This window comes from Clarias gariepinus, chromosome 23 (genome assembly GCF_024256425.1).
Source record: "Clarias gariepinus isolate MV-2021 ecotype Netherlands chromosome 23, CGAR_prim_01v2, whole genome shotgun sequence".
Taxonomy (NCBI): Eukaryota; Metazoa; Chordata; class Actinopteri; order Siluriformes; family Clariidae; genus Clarias; species Clarias gariepinus.
In genome coordinates this window covers 23182139-23205320 of record NC_071122.1, presented here as the reverse complement: position 1 = coordinate 23205320, position 23182 = coordinate 23182139, and the positions used below count along the sequence as shown (strand labels likewise).

Genomic DNA, 23182 nt, shown 5'->3' with positions numbered 1-23182 from the left:
TTTACGTTGCCGAAATTAACACTATTTTTAAACAAGAAGAAAACTGACCTCCAGGTTCATCCACATGCATGAACACCATATCATGGTTGGGAGACAGAATGGAGTAAAACTGTTCATGTCCAACATCGGGCAGCTGGGCCATGTCCCAAACCTCACCCTGATCTACAGACACGTGAATCCTGCGCATCGAACCCTGATACAGAGAGAGAGAGAGAGAGAGAGAGAGAGAGAGAAAACAGATAGAGACAGAAAAAGACTCAACACTAGTCATATAGTCAGGATTTGCCACACTTACATACACAGTGCTGTGAAGAAGTATTTGCCCTCCTTTCTGAACCCCCCCCCACCACCATCACTTAAACGATTCACATCAAAGTAATTTTTTAATATTACAACAAAGCTAACCCGAGTAATCACAAAGTATATTTTTTAAATGATTTAATTTATTAAGGGCAAACAAAATAATAAAATGATGGACATGATGGACGTGTAGAGAAGGCGTCCGCCCAGGCCAGGGGAGTAAAATCCTGCCTGACCCCATGTAAAAAAGTTATTCCGCCCCCCCTTGCTAAATCATAAATGAACTGTGATTATTGAATTTGAGTTAAATTTCACTTGGCCACACGCAGGCCATGATTTAGCAAGGGCGCGGTGGAAGCAATTACTTTTTCCAAACATTTTGTCCCCTAATAAATGAATTCAAACCGCATTTTGTATTTTGTCATTACTCGTCGTAACTCTGTGTGATGTTTAACATTAGCTTCATGATCTAAATCATTTAGGTGTGACAACAAATATGCAAACAATTAAAAAACTCTCAGTAAGGGAGCATATAGTTTTTCCACATGATCGTACTGTGGCGGACATGACGGAAGCGTAGAGGAAGCGTCCGCCCAGACCAAAGGAGTAAATCCTGCTGCCTATGGTCTTAAAACTGCGTCCGAAATCTGTGGTCTTCCTCAACTCCAGCATACCCCTTTCACCTTACACACACACACACACACACACACATATATATTATTATACATATATAAAGGAGAAACACCAAGCAATTGTGTATTTATTCGCATTTCATATAATATGAAAACAAGACTCACTACAGGAACCATTTGGGTTTGTGGTGAAAAACAGAGTGTCAGCAGTCCCCCTAAAAAAAACAACACACACACACAGCACAAGATTCCATCAGCCCTTTCCGATTTAAAACCCTCATCCCAGCCTGCATAACATCCATCTGCACAGCTTTAACGTCAGGGTAGTTTGTTTTTGTTGTTGTTGTCGTCGTCGTCGTCAGGGACTCTACAATACTGTGGCTTTCACGTGCAGGACCTGACACGTTCCTTACATGTACTATCTGTCTGAAGTCTGTGCAGTCACGTGTACATTTGCCCGTCGGGTAACACCGAACCACTTTATTTCCTCCTCAACATTCCTGACTGTGATGATTAAACTACTGACCACTGAAACGATCTTGGCGTCGGAGCCACTCGTGGAGCTTCCCCGCTGTGATTACGACTTACAGACGTCTGGACGCTTTGTTTTGGAAAAACTACTAATGCACTGGATTAGCCATAACATTACGACCAGTTGACTAATATTGTGCAGGTCCAGCCTTTTTGCCACCAAAAACAAAGAGATCGCACAAATCGCACAATATTTAGCAGAAATATATCGATCTCACACTATTTACATCACATGCATAGGACGCTTAGGAACATTCTATACATATCTGATGCAGAAAAGCTGGTTCATGTTTTCAGGACCTCCAGACTGGACTATTGTAATGCATTACTAGGTGGTTGTTCTGCATCCTCAATAAACAAGCTTCAGTTAGTCCAAAATGCAGCCGCCAGGGTTCTCACTAGATCCAGAAAATATGATCATATAACCCCAATATTATCATCCCTGCACTGGCTACCTGTTCAGTTTAGAATTAATTACAAAATAGTACTACTTACATACAAGGCTTTAAATGGTTTAGCTCCCTCATACCTAACCAGTCTTCTGATACGCTATAATCCACCACGTTCCTTAAGATCACAAAACTCTGGACTTCTGGTAGTTCACAGAATATCAAAAGGGGGTCGAGCGTTCTCAGATTTAGCTCTTAAGCTCCCTGTGATGAACTGGCCTCCAAGATAACTTGGACAACCTCTGTTATACTGAACTTTCAGCAGTCTAACACACATGATGTCGTTATATAATGTCTGTTATCCGTTATCACCCAGATGAGGATGGGTTCCCTGTTGAGTCTGGTTTCTCTCAAGGTTTCTTCCTATTACCATCTCAGGGAGTTTCTCCTTGCCACCGTCGCCCTCGGCTTGCTCATCAGGGACACTCTGATTATTAACTTAACACATTTTTTCCCACTTACACACTTCCATAAATTTTCTTTTTATTTTGTGAAGCTGCTTTCAGACAATGACCATTGTTAAAAGTTCTATATACAGTAAATAGAATTGAATTAAACTAATTGGATTAGTTAAATTAGTTCACAGGGGGTTACGTCCCTAGAGCACCTGCGACTTGTTAACTTTTTTTTTTTTTTTTTTTTTTTAAACCCGCAGATTTTGGATATGGTCAAAAAAAATGACAAAAAAACTATTTTTATAGGATTTTAAATCCTAAATATGTCCCCAAAACACTTTAATTTCATTTTAAACTCATCTTAATACATTAATAAACAGAATATAAATGTAAACCTGTATACTGTACAGTTCTGTACTGCTGCGTCTCCCTCAGCGCTAGAATGTAAAATACAGATATTATCCCTGTATGTACTGTAATTCATACAAAGGCGTTTTCTTTGGTATCAGTACTGTCGGGTAAATACGGTAATATTTCACCATCACAAGCCGTGTTGTTTTCCTCTACAGTCGCTTTGAGTTTCTAAGAAATCTAAAATCTGCGAACGACTGAGACGGCTAACACTGAACCGCAACTTAACTGTAAACAAATATATACACGTGTGTGTGTGTGTGTGTGTGTGTGTGTGTGTGTGTGTGTGTGTGTGTGAGAAAGCAAATATTATATAAATAAATACTATTCTTTTATGTTACATTACTATTATAATTATAATTTTTATATTAAACAATTATTTTTCTTTTACAGTTAAATCAAAGTACATCATGTATTATATTCAGTGTGGGTGGAGTTTGTAACGCGTTTTAACGCGAGTATTTGGATTACTTGATGGAACGAGTAATCTAACGCGTTAGGTCGGCAATTTAAGTACTCAGTTATTTATTTATATCTTCAAAAATGTAATCCGTTTTTCAGACAGTTTATGTAATCCGTGAGCCAGACAGCAGTCATTCCCAATCCGCTGTGTGTGTGTGTGTGTGTGTTTGTGTGTGCTTGCATGTGAAAGTCGTCCTACAAACCCCACTCCCAATAACCCGCCCCCTCTGTTATTCCTGCTGTTATACCCCTATCTCACCTGTGCGGTTTGACTATGATAGGACCGACACGCGGAAAGATGGAAACCTAATCACAGCGCCAAAACTCGCGGTGAATCATGATGAACCGTACTTACGACCACCGCGCGAAACCGCGTAGGTGAGATAGGGGTATTAGTAGTTAACAGATTATGGGCCAAACTTCACTGAGTGATGATGGTAGAATAATTATTAAGGTCTTGACTAAAACAACATTAATGAGGAATCACAAAGGAGTTTTTATTTTCTGTAATGGAAAAGTACTCGAACTAGTTACTTTTATCAGAAAGTAACACTGTAATGTAACAGATTACTTTTTAATGACAGTAATTTTGGAATGTAATTAATTACTTTAAAAAGTAACGTCCCCCAACACTGATTACACGTAATTAACAGTTTGATGCGAGTGTGCGTGTGTGTGTGTGTGTGGGGGGGGGGGGGTGTTACCATTTCGCCAAACACACTGTGTAGTGAATCCTCCTCCAATTGGCCCCAAAGTCTTTAGAGAGCCACAGGTCGTTCTGCAGAAGGAACAAAGAGCACGAGTGTAAACTCACACACACACACACACACACACACAAGCTCAAAAACAACTAAAAACTAAATAAATAAATGAAAACGTTAATCCGGACCGACACCAGAGCTTCCCGCGCTCACCACTGTGCTGATGACGGCGAGGACGTTGTTGTTTTCCGGGCTGTAGGTGATCTGCGTCAGCACTTGGAAGGGCAAGTCAGAGGGAGAGAAACTCCTCCCGAAATCCAGCGAGCGCAAAATTCTCGAACCTCTTCCCTCAGACACATAACCCGTAAGAATTATCTGAAGAGAAAGAAGAAAGAAAAACAAACAAAACCCCCCAAAAAATTATAAAACATAACATAAGTAACGTATGAGTACTGACTCGTACTGAGCGCGTGCATGAACAGCGGAGGAGCAAGCAGAGGAAACTTCTGGAATCATGAGGAGATCACGAGAGCCTCACCTTCCCGGAGCTGTCCGGTCCAATGGTGATGCCGAAGTACGTCATGACTAAAGTGTTGTTCAGGAGATTCGTGATGTCGCTGAAGGTCTTCCCGTAGTCTTCACTGTGACACAGGGATGCTATTAGCGAGAGATGCTAACAAAAGGACATGAGTTTCTTTTTTATATTAGACAGACGGACACAGACAGACAGACAGACGCACGTGCATGTTTACCTCCTGTAGAGTTTGGGCTCGCTAAAGCGGAACATGAACAGCGGCGCCTGATACGTGGTGAGGACCAGCAGCACCTGCACACGGGAACACAACGCAGCGTGATGGATTTAGACGGACTGAAAATGAAAGGAAACTATAGGAAACATTTATACATATTTACACAGCAAAAGTTTAAAACACTGATTTGAAGAATTTATTCGTATTCAAATGGAAACAAACACACAAAAAAATTGTAGGCTCCTGGGTTTTGCATGAAAAATTGAAAGGAGCGAGTGTGACCAATAACTCAGATTCTCCAGCACACTCAGTAAAACCTAACCGCTGTTAAAAAAAGACTAAGAAAAGATGCATTTGAAAACATTTCTACATAAAAGAAACTTCTAATAAGAGCGCTAAATAGTAATAAAATAAACAGGGTGAAAATTCTCTACTTGAAAATAATCATTAATTTTGTTCAATTAATTAATTTGTGCAGTTTAAGAAGTAAAAAAATAAATGAATAAATAAATAAAAACAGCTGTTAGGTTTTACTGAGTGTGCTGGAGAATATGCCAGAGTTTTATATAAAATACGAGTATATACATATTTTCTACCTTTACAGATCGAGTTAGAGTAACTATTATTCGTATTGGGTTTCCGAAAATAATCTTTTTAATGTTATTTAATAGAGAGGGAGAAAATAAATAAATAAATAAATAAAGTGATTCAATTATGAATAACGATTCTTTTGTTGGGTGACTCACCTACCGCCACACTGACTCAAAAATCAATTTTTTTAAAAATATTCCTATATTTTGACATTTTTCATAAAAAATGAATGTATCGGTCGATCAGCCAGTGACCAGAATTTGCTGGTTTTCAATTTAATCAGCCTCAGATATAAACGCAGCAGAAACGCATTTTATGGCATTACATTATAAAAATAAATAAATAATCAAAATAAATAAATAAATAGATAAATTGCATGCGTGAAAAGCCTCTGATCTGCCTTTTTCTCCGGACTCTGTAAGCGAATTAGTCTCAAACCCACTCAAGACACACTGGGTTTACACTAATCTCACAATACCATGAGCACTAATCAAGTCGAAAATCACATGCATTATAATCCGGTCACTATCAAGTTAAGCTTTGAGACTTTGGAGGTGTTTAAGGCGGTAAAATTTCACCATTTTTTTATAATCCTACAGGTGGCGCTCTCTGAACTATTTACATTTTTTCATCCCTCTTCTTTCAGAAGAGGCAGGACCATAGGGTGACATAAGAGTGGAGGCAGAAGCACTCAGGTCGACTACATCTTGTGTCGGCGTCGTAATCTGAAGGTGATCAGTAAATGCAAAGTGTTGGTAGTGTTGGTAGAGAGTGTAGCCAGACAACACAGGATGAAGGTGTGTAAAATAACCCTGGTGATGAAGAAGGTAAAGAGGACAAAGGCAGAGCAGAGGACAAAGTGGTGGAAGTTGAGAAAGGAAGAATTTTGTGCAGTTTTTTATGGGGAGGAGTTAAGACAAGCTATGGGTGGTCAGGAGGTGCTTTCAGTTGACTGGACAACTACAGCCAGTGTGATCACGGAGACAGGAAGGAGGGTACTTGGTGTATCATCAGGAAAGGGCAAAGTGGACAAGGAGACTTGGTGGTGGAACGGGGAAGTACAGGAGTGTATACAGGGAAAGAGGCTAGCTAAGAAGAAGTGGGACAAGGAGTAGACAGGGAGATGCAGCGTAAGGTGGAGGTAGAGGTGGCAAAGGCCAAACAAAGAGCATATGAGGACTTGTATGCTAGGCTGGACTGTAAGGAGGGAGAGGGGGATCTGTACAGGTTGGCAAGGCAGAAAGATAGAAGTGGGAAGGATGTGCAGCAGGTTAGAGTGATTAAAGATAGAGATGGAAATGTACTGACTGGTGCCATGAGGGTGATGGGAAGATTGATGAATGAGGAAAATGAAAGAGAACGAAGAGTAGAAGAGATGACTATTGTGGGGCAGGAAATAGCAAACATCAGTAAGAGTGAGGTGAGAAGGGCGCTGAAGAGGATGAAGAGTGGAAATGCAGTTGGTCCTGATGACATACCTGTGGAGGTATGGAGGTGCTTAGGTGAAGGCAGTAGAGTTTCTGACTAGTTTGTTTAAAAGATCTTGAAGAGTGAGAGGATCTCAAAGGAATGGAGGAGACGTGTATTGGTGCCGATCTTTAAGAACAAGGGAGATGTGCAGAGCTGTGGCAATTACAGAGGTATAGTAATAGGTACAGAGTGTAGCTGGACTATTTAAAAGCAAAATAACAGGTCTTTGAGGGTCAGAAATCTGGCTGATAAGCAAGTGATCAAATACTTATTTGACACAGTAATTCACAAATAAATTGTTAAAATAATCATACAATGTGATTTTCGGATTTTTCTTTTTAGATAATGTCTCTTTTTTCCCCTTACCTTTACAAATTAAAGTTAGGGTGACTTCAACTCGTTCATTTAATTCCTATAATTATTTGTTTTTATTTTTTAAATGCTATTGAATTAAGTGATCAAGCTTTTTGGCTTTAAAGATTTAAGTCCTTATGGGCCTGAAACTACTTGATCCCTCCAGTTTTTTTGTTTTGTTTTGTTTTTAACACAAGTCTGCCAACCTGTGGGTATGAGGTCATTAGTCTCAAAGCTGTGTGACTTCAAGCCCGGATGTGTGTGTGTGTGAGAGAGAGAAAGAGAGTGAGTGGAAAAGAGAAAGTGAGAGAGAGAGAGGCTGGTTGTGGAGAAGGTCAGATGGTGAGTGCAGTCTGGCGTTCGCTCTGCACTCAGGCATTTAATAGAGGGTTTTTTCTTTTTTTTATGTCTCTGCCGGACAGACACACGGCACAAAATGCTGTTTTTTAGGAAACTGTTTTACGACTGTGGATTTTCATTTCTATGAACTGCTACGTGCACTATTCCTACCAAAACCTACAATAATTGATTTATTAATTGATTTCACAGTTATATTATATAAGTCACAAAGCCCTCACTTTAAACCTGACCTCTCTCTCATACACACACACACACACACACACACACACACACACATACACAAAACCTCACAAGTTCTTCATAAACATTCCTTATTTTCATAGCTGTATTTTCTTCGCTGAAATTTCGCTGACTAAAAGGACGACAGTCCGTTCTCTCTCTCAGATTCGGACACGTGTTCTTTGCCGGATGTCTGTGTTCGGGGAAAAAGGAAAAAAAAAAAAAAACACAGAGAAAAAATCTGAAACTCGATTCGTCCCGGGTTTTTGTTATTCGGAAGGGTCGCATACCACAGGCTCAGAGCATGACGCCAAACACAAACACGCGCCCGGGAGGACAAGCGGCTCTCAGGGTCAGACCACAAGGGAGACGATCGTCCTCAGAGATCCTTAGTTTCCCCTCGACCGAGTCGTCCGGCACTCGGGGGTGGGGCGGGGCATGGTGTTGGGAGACACACCTATGTTCCTGCGTTTCATGAGCAGGTGCTCGTCCTCGTGACTAAACCTGAAATCGTGAAAACTTTACAGAGATACGAGTAAATTCAACACACATACACACTCACCCCTGTTCCGTCTCCCACCCAGGCCAGGGACACCGAGCCGGACACGTCGTAAAAGACACGCTGCAAGAGAACCAGAGACACAAGGGGTTACAACAGTGACAGATTACACTTAAACACACTTATTGTGACAGGTACTGTAGGTGTAGTTAGGTCTGGTAATGGTTAGCTCTGGGGTTACTGTGGTAACAGCCACTGGTAATAATGGCAATAAATAAATAAAAAATAATAATAAATAAATACATTTATGAAGTTAATTATGAAAAGTGCTGCGCCTCATCCCCCCAAAAAACAGACACTCAAATTCAGCAGGGGGCCCGTGTGTGTGTGTGTGTGTGTGCGTGTGCGTGTGTGACAGAAAGAGAGAGGGAGAAGCTGAGGAAGACCATACCCCCCCCCCCTCCTTTCACCACTGGGTTCACCATTGGAATGTCTTTTTTGTGTGTGTGTGTGTGTGTGTGTGTGTGTGTGTGTGTGTGTGTGTGTGTGTGCGCTGCATTTTTGTCTGCCTGACACACTGAGAACAGAAGAAGGACTGAGGGGAAAAAAAACATTAACATCCACTCCTGAGAAAGAGAGAGAGAGAGAGAGAGAGAGAGACAGGCGGATAAAGACAGAAACAGACATAAACTGAGAAAAAACAAACAGAGACGGATGGACAGATAAACAGATTAAAGTCAGATCGGCAGGCGCCTATTCAAACAGATAAGCGAATAAAGAGACGGAGCGATGAAAGGAAAGACAAGACGAACAGATAGATACAGAAATAAACACACAGAAAGAGAGAGAGAGAGAGAGAGAGAAAGAGAGAGGGGGATGATAGAGACACGGATAAGAAAGAGTCTTGAGATGGAGAGATGAACAGAAAGACAGACGAATGATCCATTGGTTTTACAGACAGAGGGCAAGACATATAAACGAGTAGATGGACAGAAATACTGACCTGATGAATAAGAACCAGACAACATATTATACTGAGACAGAAAGACGGATAAATAGAAAGCTATAGAGAGAGACAAAATAATAAAGGGAGCAGGAAGAAAAAGATGCAGATAGACAGATGAGTAAACATACAGGAAATAGAAAGAAAGACTGAAGTTGAAATGGAGGTTTAAGACACACACTACAAATTAGGACACCACAGAAAGCGCGCACACACACACACACACACACACATCTGCCCTTTACAGGCCACATGGCCCCGTTAGTCCCGCTGCCTTCGAGGCAGAAAGCCCTCACAGCATTTCTGCAATTCCACATCGTTCCCCAAGGACACACAACCTCTAAAACTCTCCATTTCTACTCTCACACACACACACACTTTATTTAAGCATTGTATTAAAAGAGATGATCTTTTTGCCATAAAGGGCGAATAAATAAATAAATAACTAAATAAATAAATAAGGATAAGCGGTGTGTGTTTGGAGCAGGCGGTGGAAAGTCGAGGCTTCGCCGCTCCATCCAAGTCTGAACAAAACTTTCCATGTTTCGCAAACGGCAAGCATTTTTTTTTTTGACCTCCTCGTTCCGCGAGCCCCGCCCCAGAGCCGGACAACTACCCCGGCGACACGTGCGCTCGCATTTTTTGTAGCATCTGCGGCAAATCTACGGCCAGTGCTGCTGTTCCGGAATGTTCTGTTTCACTTCACTGTGCTGTGATTGACACCGGCCGCCTTACCTTCTACTGCACACTGCAGGGAGCGAAGACGGCGATATCACACACTCAGACAGGGGGCAGGGGTGGAACAGGCAGAGAGACAAAAACAAAGAGAAAAGCAGAGAGACATGTAGAGAGAATGTGTGAAAATCACACATAAATACAGAAAAATATGAAAAAAACACAGACAGGAAGACAATCAGAGAGAGACAGAAGAGACAAGCAAAGCAAGCCACAGTCTGAAAAAGACAGATAAAGAGAGACACAAACATTAGAGAGACACTCAAGAAAAATTGAGACAAACGGAGAGAGACGAGACGAGCAGCACACACGAGAGAGAGAGAGAGAGAGAGAGAGAGAGAGACGGGACGAGCGACACACGAGAGAGAGAGAGAGAGAGAGAGAGAGAGAGAGAGACGGGACGAGCGACACACGAGAGAGAGAGAGAGAGACGGGACGAGCGACACACGAGAGAGAGAGAGAGAGACGGGACGAGCGACACACGAGAGAGAGAGAGAGAGACGGGACGAGCGACACACGAGAGAGAGAGAGAGAGAGAGAGAGACGGGACGAGCGACACACGAGAGAGAGAGAGAGAGAGAGAGAGAGAGAGACGGGACGAGCGACACACGAGAGAGAGAGAGAGAGAGAGAGAGAGAGAGACGGGACGAGCGACACACGAGAGAGAGAGAGAGAGAGAGAGAGAGAGACGGGACGAGCGACACACGAGAGAGAGAGAGAGAGAGAGAGAGAGAGACGGGACGAGCGACACACGAGAGAGAGAGAGAGAGAGAGAGAGAGACGGGACGAGCGACACACGAGAGAGAGAGAGAGAGAGAGAGAGAGAGAGAGACGGGACGAGCGACACACGAGAGAGAGAGAGAGAGAGAGAGAGAGAGACGGGACGAGCGACACACGAGAGAGAGAGAGAGAGAGAGAGAGAGACGGGACGAGCGACACACGAGAGAGAGAGAGAGACGGGACGAGCGACACACGAGAGAGAGAGAGAGAGAGAGAGAGAGAGAGAGAGAGAGACGGGACGAGCGACACACGAGAGAGAGAGAGAGAGAGAGAGAGAGAGAGAGACGGGACGAGCGACACACGAGAGAGAGAGAGAGAGAGAGAGAGACGGGACGAGCGACACACGAGAGAGAGAGAGAGAGAGAGAGAGAGAGACGGGACGAGCGACACACGAGAGAGAGAGAGAGAGAGAGAGAGACGGGACGAGCGACACACGAGAGAGAGAGAGAGAGAGAGAGACGGGACGAGCGACACACGAGAGAGAGAGAGACGGGACGAGCGACACACGAGAGAGAGAGAGAGAGAGAGAGAGACGGGACGAGCGACACACGAGAGAGAGAGAGAGAGAGAGAACGGGACGAGCGACACACAAGAGAGAGAGAGAGAGAGAGAGAGACGGGACGAGCGACACACGAGAGAGAGAGAGAGAGAGAGAGAGACGGGACGAGCGACACACGAGAGAGAGAGAGAGAGAGAGAGAGACGGGACGAGCGACACACGAGAGAGAGAGAGAGAGAGAGAGAGAGACGGGACGAGCGACACACGAGAGAGAGAGAGAGAGAACGGGACGAGCGACACACGAGAGAGAGAGAGAGAGAGACGGGACGAGCGACACACGAGAGAGAGAGAGAGAGAGACGGGACGAGCGACACACGAGAGAGAGAGAGAGAGAGACGGGACGAGCGACACACACGAGAGAGAGAGAGAGAGACGGGACGAGCGACACACGAGAGAGAGAGAGAGAGAGACGGGACGAGCGACACACGCGAGAGAGAGAGAGAGACGGGACGAGCGACACACGCGAGAGAGAGAGAGAGAGACGGGACGAGCGACACACGCGAGAGAGAGAGACGGGACGAGCGACACACGCGAGAGAGAGAGACGGGACGAGCGACACACGCGAGAGAGAGAGACGGGACGAGCGACACACGCGAGAGAGAGAGACGGGACGAGCGACACACGCGAGAGAGAGAGACGGGACGAGCGACACACGCGAGAGAGAGAGACGGGACGAGCGACACACGCGAGAGAGAGAGACGGGACGAGCGACACACGCGAGAGAGAGAGACGGGACGAGCGACACACGCGAGAGAGAGAGACGGGACGAGCGACACACGCGAGAGAGAGAGACGGGACGAGCGACACACGCGAGAGAGAGAGACGGGACGAGCGACACACGCGAGAGAGAGAGACGGGACGAGCGACACACGCGAGAGAGAGAGACGGGACGAGCGACACACGCGAGAGAGAGAGACGGGACGAGCGACACACGCGAGAGAGAGAGACGGGACGAGCGACACACGCGAGAGAGAGAGACGGGACGAGCGACACACGCGAGAGAGAGAGACGGGACGAGCGACACACGCGAGAGAGAGAGAGAGAGACGGGACGAGCGACACACGCGCGAGAGAGAGAGAGAGAGAGACGGGACGAGCGACACGCGCGCGAGAGAGAGAGAGACGGGACGAGCGACACACGAGAGAGAGAGAGAGAGAGAGAGAGAGAGAGAGAGAGAGAGAGACGGGACGAGCGACACACACGAGAGAGAGAAAGACGAGACACGAGAGAGAAAGACGAGACACGAGAGAGAAAGACGAGACACGAGAGAGAAAGGCGACACACGAGAGAGAAAGACGACACACGAGAGAGAAAGACAAGACGAGACGAGAGAGAAAGACAAGACGAGACGAGAGAGAAAGACAAGACGAGACGAGAGAGAAAGACAAGACGAGACGAGAAAGGCGACACACGAGAGAGAAAGACAAGACGAGACGAGAAAAGCGACACACGAGAGAGAAAGACAAGACGAGACGAGAAAAGCGACACTGGAGAGAGAGGGAGACTAGACGAGAAAAGCGACACTGGAGAGAGAGAGAGAGAGACTAGACGAGAAAAGCGACACTGGAGAGAGAGAGAGACTAGACGAGAAAAGCGACACTGGAGAGAGAGAGAGACTAGACGAGAAAAGCGGCACACGAGAGAGACTAGATGAAAAAAGCGACATACGAGAGAGAAAGACTAGGCGAGAAAAGCGACACTCAAGAGTGAGAGACAAGAAAAAGAGACACATTAGGCATAAAGAGAGAGGAAATGGACAAACACTCGGAGAAACTGAAAAAGACACAAGCATAGAGAGAGACACTCGGAAAAAAAAAAAAAGAGAGAGACATGAGAAGACCCACACCCACACAGAGAAACAGATGGACAAGCAGAAAGACACATAGAAAGGCACGCAAAAAACGAAGCAAAGAAACAGACAGAAAGGAGGAGAGTGTGAGAAAAAGACAAAGAATGAGAAAAAACATGGGCAGTAAGACAGAGAGAGAAAGACACAGGTAAAATAGAAGGACACACAGGACAGAACACTTGTACTGTGATTATTCATCACTCGTCATGACATGATGACCAGATGCAGCTCTTCTCTACAGCACGACGTGACGTCCCTCCTGCAGTCCATCTGCCGGTCTTTCTCAGAATAAAGGAAGAGAAACAGAAGAGAAACAGAAGAGAGACAGAGGGCGAGACAGAGAGAGAGAGAGGGACAGAGAGAGAGAGCAAGAGGGACAGAGAGAGAGCGAGAGAGAGCAAGAAAGGGACAGAGAGAGAGAGAAAGAGAGAGTTTCCTGTGCTTATATGATTAACGCTGATGTTCAGCCGCTGAGAGGAATGTGACGGACAGGTAGAGAAAAACTGTGTGAATTATTCTTCTGCTCTAAACCACTTTTTACACACACACACACACACACACTCTAAGATGAAACTTATTGTAATCAATGCTCTAATTCTTTTTAGGAATTTTGTTTATTTTAATATTTTCATTTGTGGGAATTTAATTGACGTCAAGATTTTATCAGCATGTGGCCGACTGACTTTTAGACTCTTTGATCTTATTAATCTACTCACAAAAAAAAATCTCGTCTTTTCTCTCCTCCATCTCCATCCCCTTCCCGCCTGTCTCTCTCTCTCTCTCTCTCTCTCTTTTCAGCTTTTCCTGGAAGCACATCACTTTATACTGGTGCCACCAGTAGAACATGATTTTTTTTTTATTACCCCTATAAAAACGCCTCCCCTTGAACACAAAGTTATTCTGGCTTCCGTCGTTTTTAGTACAAAATGTGAAAAGAAAAAAGAAGGAAAAAAAAAAAAAGCATTCCAAAAACCACAGGCTTCTCTCCAAAAAATAAAAACATTTAGACAGGTGTGTGACCACTAAGACGCACACGGGGAAAATTTAAAAACCTAAAAATAAAACATTCCAGTGGTGCAGAACTTTAAAAATAGTTGCCCACTTCCAGGACGGACGTTTAAAAATTGATTTAAAAATCAGCTGCTTGACTAAAAAGGTTTCAGATGCATTAAGCGTTTACTTTACGTTCACTTTCTTTAAACATTACTGAGCTAATTGAGTGTCTGAGCACGCTCTGTAAAGCGTGGTAATTGTAAAAAAAAAAAAATAAAAAAAAAAAGCACAAGCCTAATGTACAACCTTACTGCACTTTATAATTTCTTCATAAAGTTTCATAAACGGTTTCATGGTCAAATCAAAGTAAAAAAAAAAAAAAAAAAAAATTATACCAGATTTATTTCTACCAGATTAAGTTAAATTTAGTTCCTAATCATAAGACCTGTGAGTCATACAGTGGTACCTTGGCATACGAATTTAATCCCTTCCTAAGGCGAAAATTCGTGCTGTGAAACACATTTTTTTCCCACATTTTTTATTTAACACAAAATAATGTAAATGCAGATAATCCGTTCCAGCATCCCAAAAATATTACCAATTTTCAACACTATAATTATATTTCTGCTTGTAAAGACCATCAAACCATTAAAGAAAATATGAAATAAATAGACATGAAATTTCATTTAACCTCAATTTATGATTTCTCTTGGCACCGGCAGCTTTAAAAATCTAACTGAAAGCGGCTACCTTTTCTTTTTGCTACCATGCTTAATAACATTCTGCAAAATACTCACATTTTGTGAGACAATTTTTTCATTCATTTCATTTCATTTTATGGGAGGTTGGGGCGATACCGTCACCATAACATTAACAATATGACAACCTTAACATCACAGTAACATTCCAGCAGACATGGTGCTATGTCTTCATTAACTCTTGGATGAAATGCAAAAAAAAAAAAAAAAAAAAAAAAGTCAGCTCACCCCACTTGGCTTTCCACTGAGTTTCCGAGTTTTTACGGCTCCGCTCAGTTCGGTTGCTCGTACACTAAAAATGCTTCGTATGCTGAGGCAAAATGCTTCAATTCTGAAAATATGAAAAAGTTTGTATGCCGAGGTACCACTCTAGTTAGACTGGCTATGCGATTATTTCAAATATTCAGTCCATCACGATGTTCCACTTGATTCATTATCACTAGTTTTTATTACCTGACAGACTCATCCCAGCCCTGTAGGTGGCAGTACTGCCTCAACTGCATGTAATTTCAAAAGAAGGAGAAAGAAATACAGTGTTACTGAAACTCCCAATCACGGTGAAGCTGATTTGCATTTGACGCCCACAAAACTCCATAAAAGACAACAAAATGAAAATTACAAAATTAAACGTAAATGGTAAAACAGTGCGTTCTGGCCTTTCTGAGTGCCAATACTTTTATCTTGTTCTGTAGAGATGGATTCTGTAGTCATATATTTCTATATTGACTCCAAAACCAATTTTTTTTTCAGATTTTTTAAAATAATTGTTTTATTTATATACATCTGCATTTGAGGTAATTACATGTTGCCAGGTGGCGTGCGCTAAACTTTGGCAGATGGTACAGCATCCTGTTTGGTTGTGAAATTGGTTTAGAATTGTAACAAAATAACAAATTCATTTATATCATGTCCGGAATATTACAATTAAATCGCAATCAGGACCAGATGATATCAAATAGGGGCGGCCCTGGTGATTCCCGTCCCTAACGGTTGGTCTTCATTTGTAGATTTAATTTACGTGACTTGGTTATGATAAAAAAAAAATGCTAAATGTGTAAGTTGTAAGTGCTTCTAAAAACTATTTATAAATAAATAAAATGTTCATATCCAGAACGATTAACGAGAAACGTCATGAGCTCCTTCGTTTTCCTGTCCTGTACTAGAAAACCTCTTTTTCGATCTGTATAGCGACGTGGGAATATTAAGCGTGGGAGGTATTAGCGTGGCGCCGCCCCCAGTGCCAGTACATAGCTAGGTGACTTTATTTGCGCTGCTCATCTTTTATCAAAGCTAATGCTAAGCCGGGCACGTCACAAATAATACTAAATGATTATGTTGTAAATTTCTTTCATGAACAGTTGAAATCTTATACCACAGTTAAAAAAAAAAAAAAAAAAAAAGGCCACGCCCACGAGGGACAAACTGCAAAGATCTAAACGTGTTCAGATACATTAAGGCGTGTCCGGATTGACTGTACGTGGAGCAAACGTTGCGAGTGATGGCACGGACGTGTGAAATTTCATAGAAACTCCTGGACGAAATCCTATGCGGCCGGTCGTCGTTAGCATCCGCAGCGGCATGCGTGTGGTGGACGTGTCAATGTGAGACCCTTCTGTTACACTAAATAAGAAAAAAAAACAAAAAAAAAAACAGACAAAACCTCTCGCAGAAAGAATTCCTCAAACATGACGAGTGTGTGCTCTCAGAGCCTGCTTAAATCCGTCCATCTGTCCGTCCACACACACACACAGCAGGGAACATCGACACGCTGGCGCTTTTCTTACACGCCGCGTTTCAGGTAACGTCAGAAAAGCTGTCTGTGTGTCTGTGTGTGTGTGTTGAGTTAACGAGTTTACCTTGGCACTGATTTCAATATCCAGAGAAATAAACATAAAAACATCAAATGAAATTAAATCTAAATCTTGTCTGACTCCTGGAGACCCGTATCTAAACTCTCTCCCTCACACACAAACATACACACACACACACACTCCAGCTTCGTGCTTATCAGTACTCGTCTGTAAATACTCATCAGAGTTTCAGAGTATTTATTCATCCTAAGAGGTTAATTGCTGCTGGCGGTAAACTGGTGCGAATCTCCACGCGTAATCGAGACGCTGATTAACGATGTTTGCGCTTAGCGGGAATTTGTGTAAGTTTCCGTTGTTTTTGGCAGCGCAGATTCCTCTGATGTGGAAAACAAAGTGGGGCTGACAAATTACTCTCGAAATGTGCAGACGTTTTACTGAAATGTTTACTGAAATTTCATTTGTGTTTTTTTCAATAACGTCACAATAATTCACACACACACACACACACACACACAGAGTTAGAGATATCCAGAGAAACACAGACAGACACCAAGAGAGAAAGAGAGAGAGAAACGCATGGAGAGGATGTTACACATGGAAATACAGAAATACATGGAGAGACATAAAGAGGGACATGCACCCCGGGACAGAAAGAGAGGGAGAGGCGCACAGGGACAGAAAGAGAGGGAGAGGCGCACAGGGACAGAAAGAGAGGGAGAGGCGCACAGGGACAGAAAGAGAGACACACACTGCGAGATATACACAAAGATACAAACATCACCTGGGGGAATAAATACTTTTTTGTTGTAAAGAGTATTTAGTTGTATAATTTCTGCACTAATTAAAATCTTCAGCAAAAATTATTCTTTTAACTCCAACTGTGAGAAGATCCTAATTTTTGTTACTGCCATGTGTCCCGTGTCTGTTCAAAAGATCTTCTGTGCTTCAGAAGAGTCAGACTATCGATCCACATCATGCAAAGAAAACAACTAAGAAGACTGATCTCAAATGACTGTCCTTCCAGGGTTTAATAATGTATTGGACAGTTCTTAACCCAGTCCCAGTGCTGAACCCTCAACTACACAGAGACACTGACCCTACTGCGTCAAAGTAAGAAGGGAAGCACATGAAGCGATGTTCCCATCATGAATAGTGTCCACTGTACAAGCCTCTGGAGACAGTGTTATGATCTGGGGTTGATCAGTCGCTCAGGTCTAGACTCAGCTACGTTATGTGGAAATAAAATAAAGTCAGCTGACGACCTGAATGTACTGAATCACCAGGTTATCACATCACTCATCCTTACAGCAAAAAAACAACATACGAGACAGAAACAGAATCAAACCCAAATTATCCTCAGAGACGATCTTCACAAGAACTTTAAATAAAGTGCCGTAACTTGAGCTAATGGTGTCCCTGTCCTCAGCGCATGATGGTGAACTTTGGTTTCCTCACGTTCGTTTGGGTTTCAGCAAACATATAAAACTGTAAAGAGTGAGTAAAGACCGCGTAACAGACACACAAAGTGACAAAGAGAGAGAAAAGAGATGGGACTGAGAAATGCACAAAGAGAAACACAGAGATGGTTACACACAGTTAAAGCAAGAAAGAGACAGGGAGGGACAAAGGGAGAGAGATGGATACACAGTTTTTTCATGTGTAACACACAGAAAAAGAGAGAAAGCGACAGTTACACATGGGCGCACACACAGAAATACACAGGGAGACAGTTACCCAGAGGGACACACAAGAGTGACACAGAGCGACTGTCACACACAGTTACACAAAGTGACAGAGAGACGCAGAGGGAGGGAGAGAGAGAGAGAGACACACACACACAGAGACAGACACAAAAAGAGAGAGAGACACAGAGACGGAAACAGAGAGGGGACACAAAAAGAGAGAAAGAGACAGAGACGGAAACAGAGAGGAGACAAAAAGAAAGAGAGAGAGGCGGAAACAGAGAGGGGACACAAAAAGAGAGAGAGAGGCGGAAACAGAGGGGGACACAAAAAGAGAGAGAGAGACAGGGACGGAAACAGAGGGGGACACAAAAAGAAAGATAAGGACAGACACAGAGAGGGGACACAAAAAGAGAGAGACAGAGACGGAAACAGAGGGACACAAAAAAAAGAGAGATAAGGACAGACACAGAGAGGGACACAAAAAAGAGAGATAAGGAAAGACACAGAGAGGGACACAAAAAGAGAGAGAAGTGAAAGATAAGGACAGACATAGAGAGGGACACAAAAAGAGAGAGAAGTGAGAGATAAGGACAGACATAGAGAGGGGACACAAAAAGAGAGAGACAGAGACGGAAACAGAGGGACACAAAAAAGAGAGAGAAGGACAGACACAGAGAGGGACACGAAAAAGAGAGAGAAGTGAGAGATAAGGACAGACATAGAGAGGGGACACAAAAAGAGAGAGACAGAGACGGAAACAGAGGGACACAAAAAAGAGAGAGAAGGACAGACACAGAGAGGGACACGAAAAAGAGAGATAAGGACAGACACAGAGAGGGACACAAAAAGAGAGAGAAGTGAGAGATAAGGACAGACATAGAGAGGGACACAAAAAGAGAGAGAAGTGAGAGATAAGGACAGACATAGAGAGGGGACACAAAAAGAGAGAGACAGAGACGGAAACAGAGGGACACAAAAAAGAGAGAGAAGGACAGACACAGAGAGGGACACGAAAAAGAGAGATAAGGACAGAAACAGAGAGGAACACAAAAAAGAGAGATAAGGACAGACATAGAGAGGGACACAAAAAGAGAGAGACAGTTACACACGGATAACACAAAGACACAGAGGGGGGGGGGGGGTATCGTAAGAGCAGGTATCGCGGTATCTTGTTCCTGACGTATCGTCCCTCCCCCTCACCCCCCCCCCTCACCGTGTGTGTGTCCTGCTGCAGCCTGGCTCCGTGGCCCTGCAGGGAGAGACACGGGGTGTCTCCCACAGACCCCTCACTCCTCTTCACCTTCCTCTCAGAGAGGTCCCCCAAACCGGAAGTGCCGCTCCGTCTCTGTCTCCTTAGCAACGCCGTGCTCTCTCTGCGACCCAGCGCGTGCGCAAAGTCCAAACACAGCAGCGCCACTGAAACCAGTAACACCGGCCAGCACACGGCTCTCATGTTTAGTTCGTACAGCATCAACGGAAAAAAAATAATAACTCGAGTGTTTATTTCAGGTATAAACGTTTAAAAGCTGCACAAAGTTACAAAACTCGTCATCACTTCGCGCGCACACCGCTGACCGTGGCGCGCGCCGGAGCGGTCTTCGTGCGCTACTGATGCGCGAGCTCATCTCGAATTAGTGAAGGCGGGGTCTGAGCGCGTGATTGGTCCTTTCCTCCCGCCCACTCGCGCACCTTCACTCACCCGATTGGTCGCTTGAAATCATTACTCGAATTTAATTGGACATCGCTCTTGTCATGTATAAATCCGCTCGCCCAAGGCGGAGAAAATCTAAGCGATTAAAAAATATATAGGTTCGCCACGCCCCTGTTGACGTATACGTTAGCGCTGATTGGTTGCCACGGCACCGGCCTCTCGTTCTATATAATCCAAGTGTTATAACGCTGTTAAACAGCTCACTAAACCACTAAAGTTCTACAAATTAATATACAGAATGTTTTTATTATTGATTCCCAAAAAAACAACATCAATAAAATCGTAGGATTTTGATTCTTCATCAAGGGGTAACGTCTGACTAAACCGTGCAGTTCCTTGAATGTCCACTAGGGACATTCTTTTTCTAAAAAAAAAAGAAAAAGAAAAAAAAGTGAGCAATCCTCACAGACCTCCATGTAAAAATGGCCAAGTTTACAACAGTTTTGGTCTCTATAGCTAGGTTTCTCTAAGGGTTTGTAATATTTTTACCTATTCAACAACCCCCTTTATTGTGCTTCCTAAATCCTTTTATGGTTTATATTCCTTATAACACTTCTTATAGCCCAGTGTTCTAAAAAATAGACATCTAAATAGCTAATGTCCCCTGGATGTAAGGTATTAAAATATGATGAGAAGGTTCCTATGCCCATAAAGCTCATTGTGCTTCCTGACCTCTTATGTGATAACACTTCCTGTATCCAGACGTATTTTTACGTCTAAACAGATCCTGTCTGCTGGAACTCTTTTGTTTAACCAGAAAATGAAAACGTATTTCCTATCCTCTTTCTGTCTCCAGGTCTCATTAATGACTGGTTCCTTTGATGTATCGGATGTCGTGACCCAAATCACCTGGCAAAATGCTGAAATATGCTCTTATTGCTGATAATACACAGACATCTTTTAAAAATCATGCAGGCGTGTGTGTGCGTTGCCTCTCCTGGACATTCGAGCCTGGTCAGAATGTGTATGAAGGTGCAGCAGAGACAACTGGGGGACTCTGGGTCTCTATTACCCCTTTTCCACCAAGGTGGTTCCAGAGCTAGCTCAGAGCCGAAGCCCAAGTCCAAAACCATTTTTTTTCCTTTCACACAGAGACACTGCTTCCATGGTGGCACCAACACTTTGCTGGTCTAGAACAAAGAACTGCTTAATTCAGGGGCTGGAGGCGGGATTATCATGACCAACTAAAAGTTTGTGACCACCATCTTTTAAAAAATGGTCTCAATATGCAATGTGCAGCTCAAATGCTTTCTAGTAATGATAAAGCTAGGAAAACTGCTCGCAATACTGCCATATTGAAGTTTAACATTGCTGGTAAAAAAAAAGACGCACCCAGACGTATAGTGGCGCATTGACATGACTCTCCAGCCCATGGATAAACAACGTCCTAATTAGGTTCGCTATTTTAACAGCACTAACACCAGGCATGAACTAGCACCTGGTTCACTTTGCTGTGAAAAGGGGCTACTATGCCTTGGATATTAATGACTGGTTCTTTTGATGTACCTGACACAGGGCACCTGGCTAAAAGCTTAAATATTCTCTATTTACTGACAATAAACAGAGATCTTCAGACCTTATGCATGCATGTGTGTGTGTGTCTGCCTGTTTCTCCTGGTCTGAACACTGGCTGGTAATTGTATCAACTCTGGCAGACACAACAAATTCAAATTCAAATTCAAATTTTATTTTTCACATACACAAACATACACAGTACGAAATGTAGTGAAATGCATTATACGACTGCCATTGACCCTAAAAGAGAGTTAAATTTTACAAATAGGAAATAAATATGAATAAAAGAAATACGATAGAAATTAAATAAAAAAATTAAATTAAACTAGGAAAAATATAACTAAAAATAAAAATAGAAATGTGCTAGGAAAAAATAGAACTAAAAATAAAAATAGAAATATGATGAACAAAATAGAAATATACTGTGCAAAATGAAATATACTGTACGGTGTGTGCAAATATGCATAAAACAAAGTGTCTTAGTGCAGAGGTTATTAAAGTGTCTTTGTGCACTGGTCCAGGATGTAAACGTAAAACTGTAAAATGTAGTGTAGTTGTGAAGGTAGGTGTGCAAAGTTATTAAAGTGTCTTTGTGCAATGGTCCAGGATGTAACGTACGACATGTAGTGTATATATGAAGGAAGGTGAGCGTGTAATTGTCCATGGTGTTCATGGATGTAAGAAGATTGATAGATTTGACCAATTATGAAAATATTGTATAGTTCTGCATAGTGGTGTGGTTGTGGTTGAGAGACCTTATCGCCTGCGGGAAGAAGCTCCTCCTCAGTCTCTCTGTGTTGGCCTTCAAGGAGCGGAATCGCTTCCCAGACCGCAACAGAGTAAACAGTCCGTTATTGGGGTGGCTGAGGTCCTTCACGATCTTTCTGGCCTTGGTCAGACACCGCTTGCTGTAAATCGATTGCAGGTCAGGGAGCTCGATGCGAATGATGCGCTCAGCTGATCGCACCACCCTCTGTAGAGCTCGTCTGTCCTGCATGGTGCTGTTCCCGAACCAGGTCGTGATATTTCCCGTCAGGATGCTCTCGATGGTGCAGGAGTAGAAATTCCTGAGCACCTTGGAGGGCAGTCTAAAGTCTCTCAAGCGTCTGAGGTGGTAGAGACGCTGCCGGGCCTTTTTTACCACGGTGTTGATGTGACAGGACCATGCCAGGTCCTGCGTGATGTGAACACCGAGGTATCTGAAGCTGTCCACTCTCTCCACTGGACAAGCAGTAATTCATCTTCTTCTAACTCATTTTAAAACTTAACCGTTTGGCCACTCTCCTTAAAACCTTTCTATTCACGACAACTATTCAGGGGGAGAATTTTTATGCAACTCATCAGTTAAAATCATATTAATCTATGAAGTTAGCCATACTCATGGGCGTGGTCGATTTGAGTAACAGTTGCACTGCAAACGTCGAATCGCTGTAGTTTGACTCGCCACAAGAAATACTGGAGTTCAAATACGGCGGGGCCCAAAAGCCATATACACACTTCAACATGAAAAATAAATACACCTCTCTTCATACGGTCACATGATAGCATCAACGATGGTGCGACCACTGACATCCTTAGAGGAAGCATAACACTACACATTGCTTCCATAATTTAAATCAAGGGTATAGATAACAACTGTTGAAGTATGTATACATTTTTGG

The 23182-nt window shown here is 43.2% G+C and overlaps 1 protein-coding gene across 2 annotated transcripts in view; it reads right to left on the bottom strand.

The window, feature by feature from the left end:
- Nucleotides 1-19878, bottom strand: part of sort1a (sortilin 1a) — a 34153-nt gene extending 14275 nt beyond the window's left edge. Inside the window, exons 1-9 of one of the 2 annotated variants that reach the window (XM_053484520.1) lie at nucleotides 19509-19878; nucleotides 8187-8246; nucleotides 4634-4707; nucleotides 4420-4522; nucleotides 4095-4256; nucleotides 3885-3958; nucleotides 1098-1147; nucleotides 856-983; nucleotides 49-193 (exon numbers count right to left, since the gene is read on the bottom strand). In XM_053484520.1, the coding sequence (XP_053340495.1) occupies nucleotides 49-193; nucleotides 856-983; nucleotides 1098-1147; nucleotides 3885-3958; nucleotides 4095-4256; nucleotides 4420-4522; nucleotides 4634-4707; nucleotides 8187-8246; nucleotides 19509-19766 (1054 nt within the window). In that variant the 5' untranslated portion in view covers nucleotides 19767-19878. Of the gene's footprint in view, nucleotides 1-48; nucleotides 194-855; nucleotides 984-1097; nucleotides 1148-3884; nucleotides 3959-4094; nucleotides 4257-4419; nucleotides 4523-4633; nucleotides 4708-8186; nucleotides 8247-9861; nucleotides 10069-19508 lie in introns of those variants that run through there. The other variant, XM_053484521.1, reaches the window with a different exon arrangement.
- Nucleotides 19879-23182: the final 3304 nt, after the last annotated feature.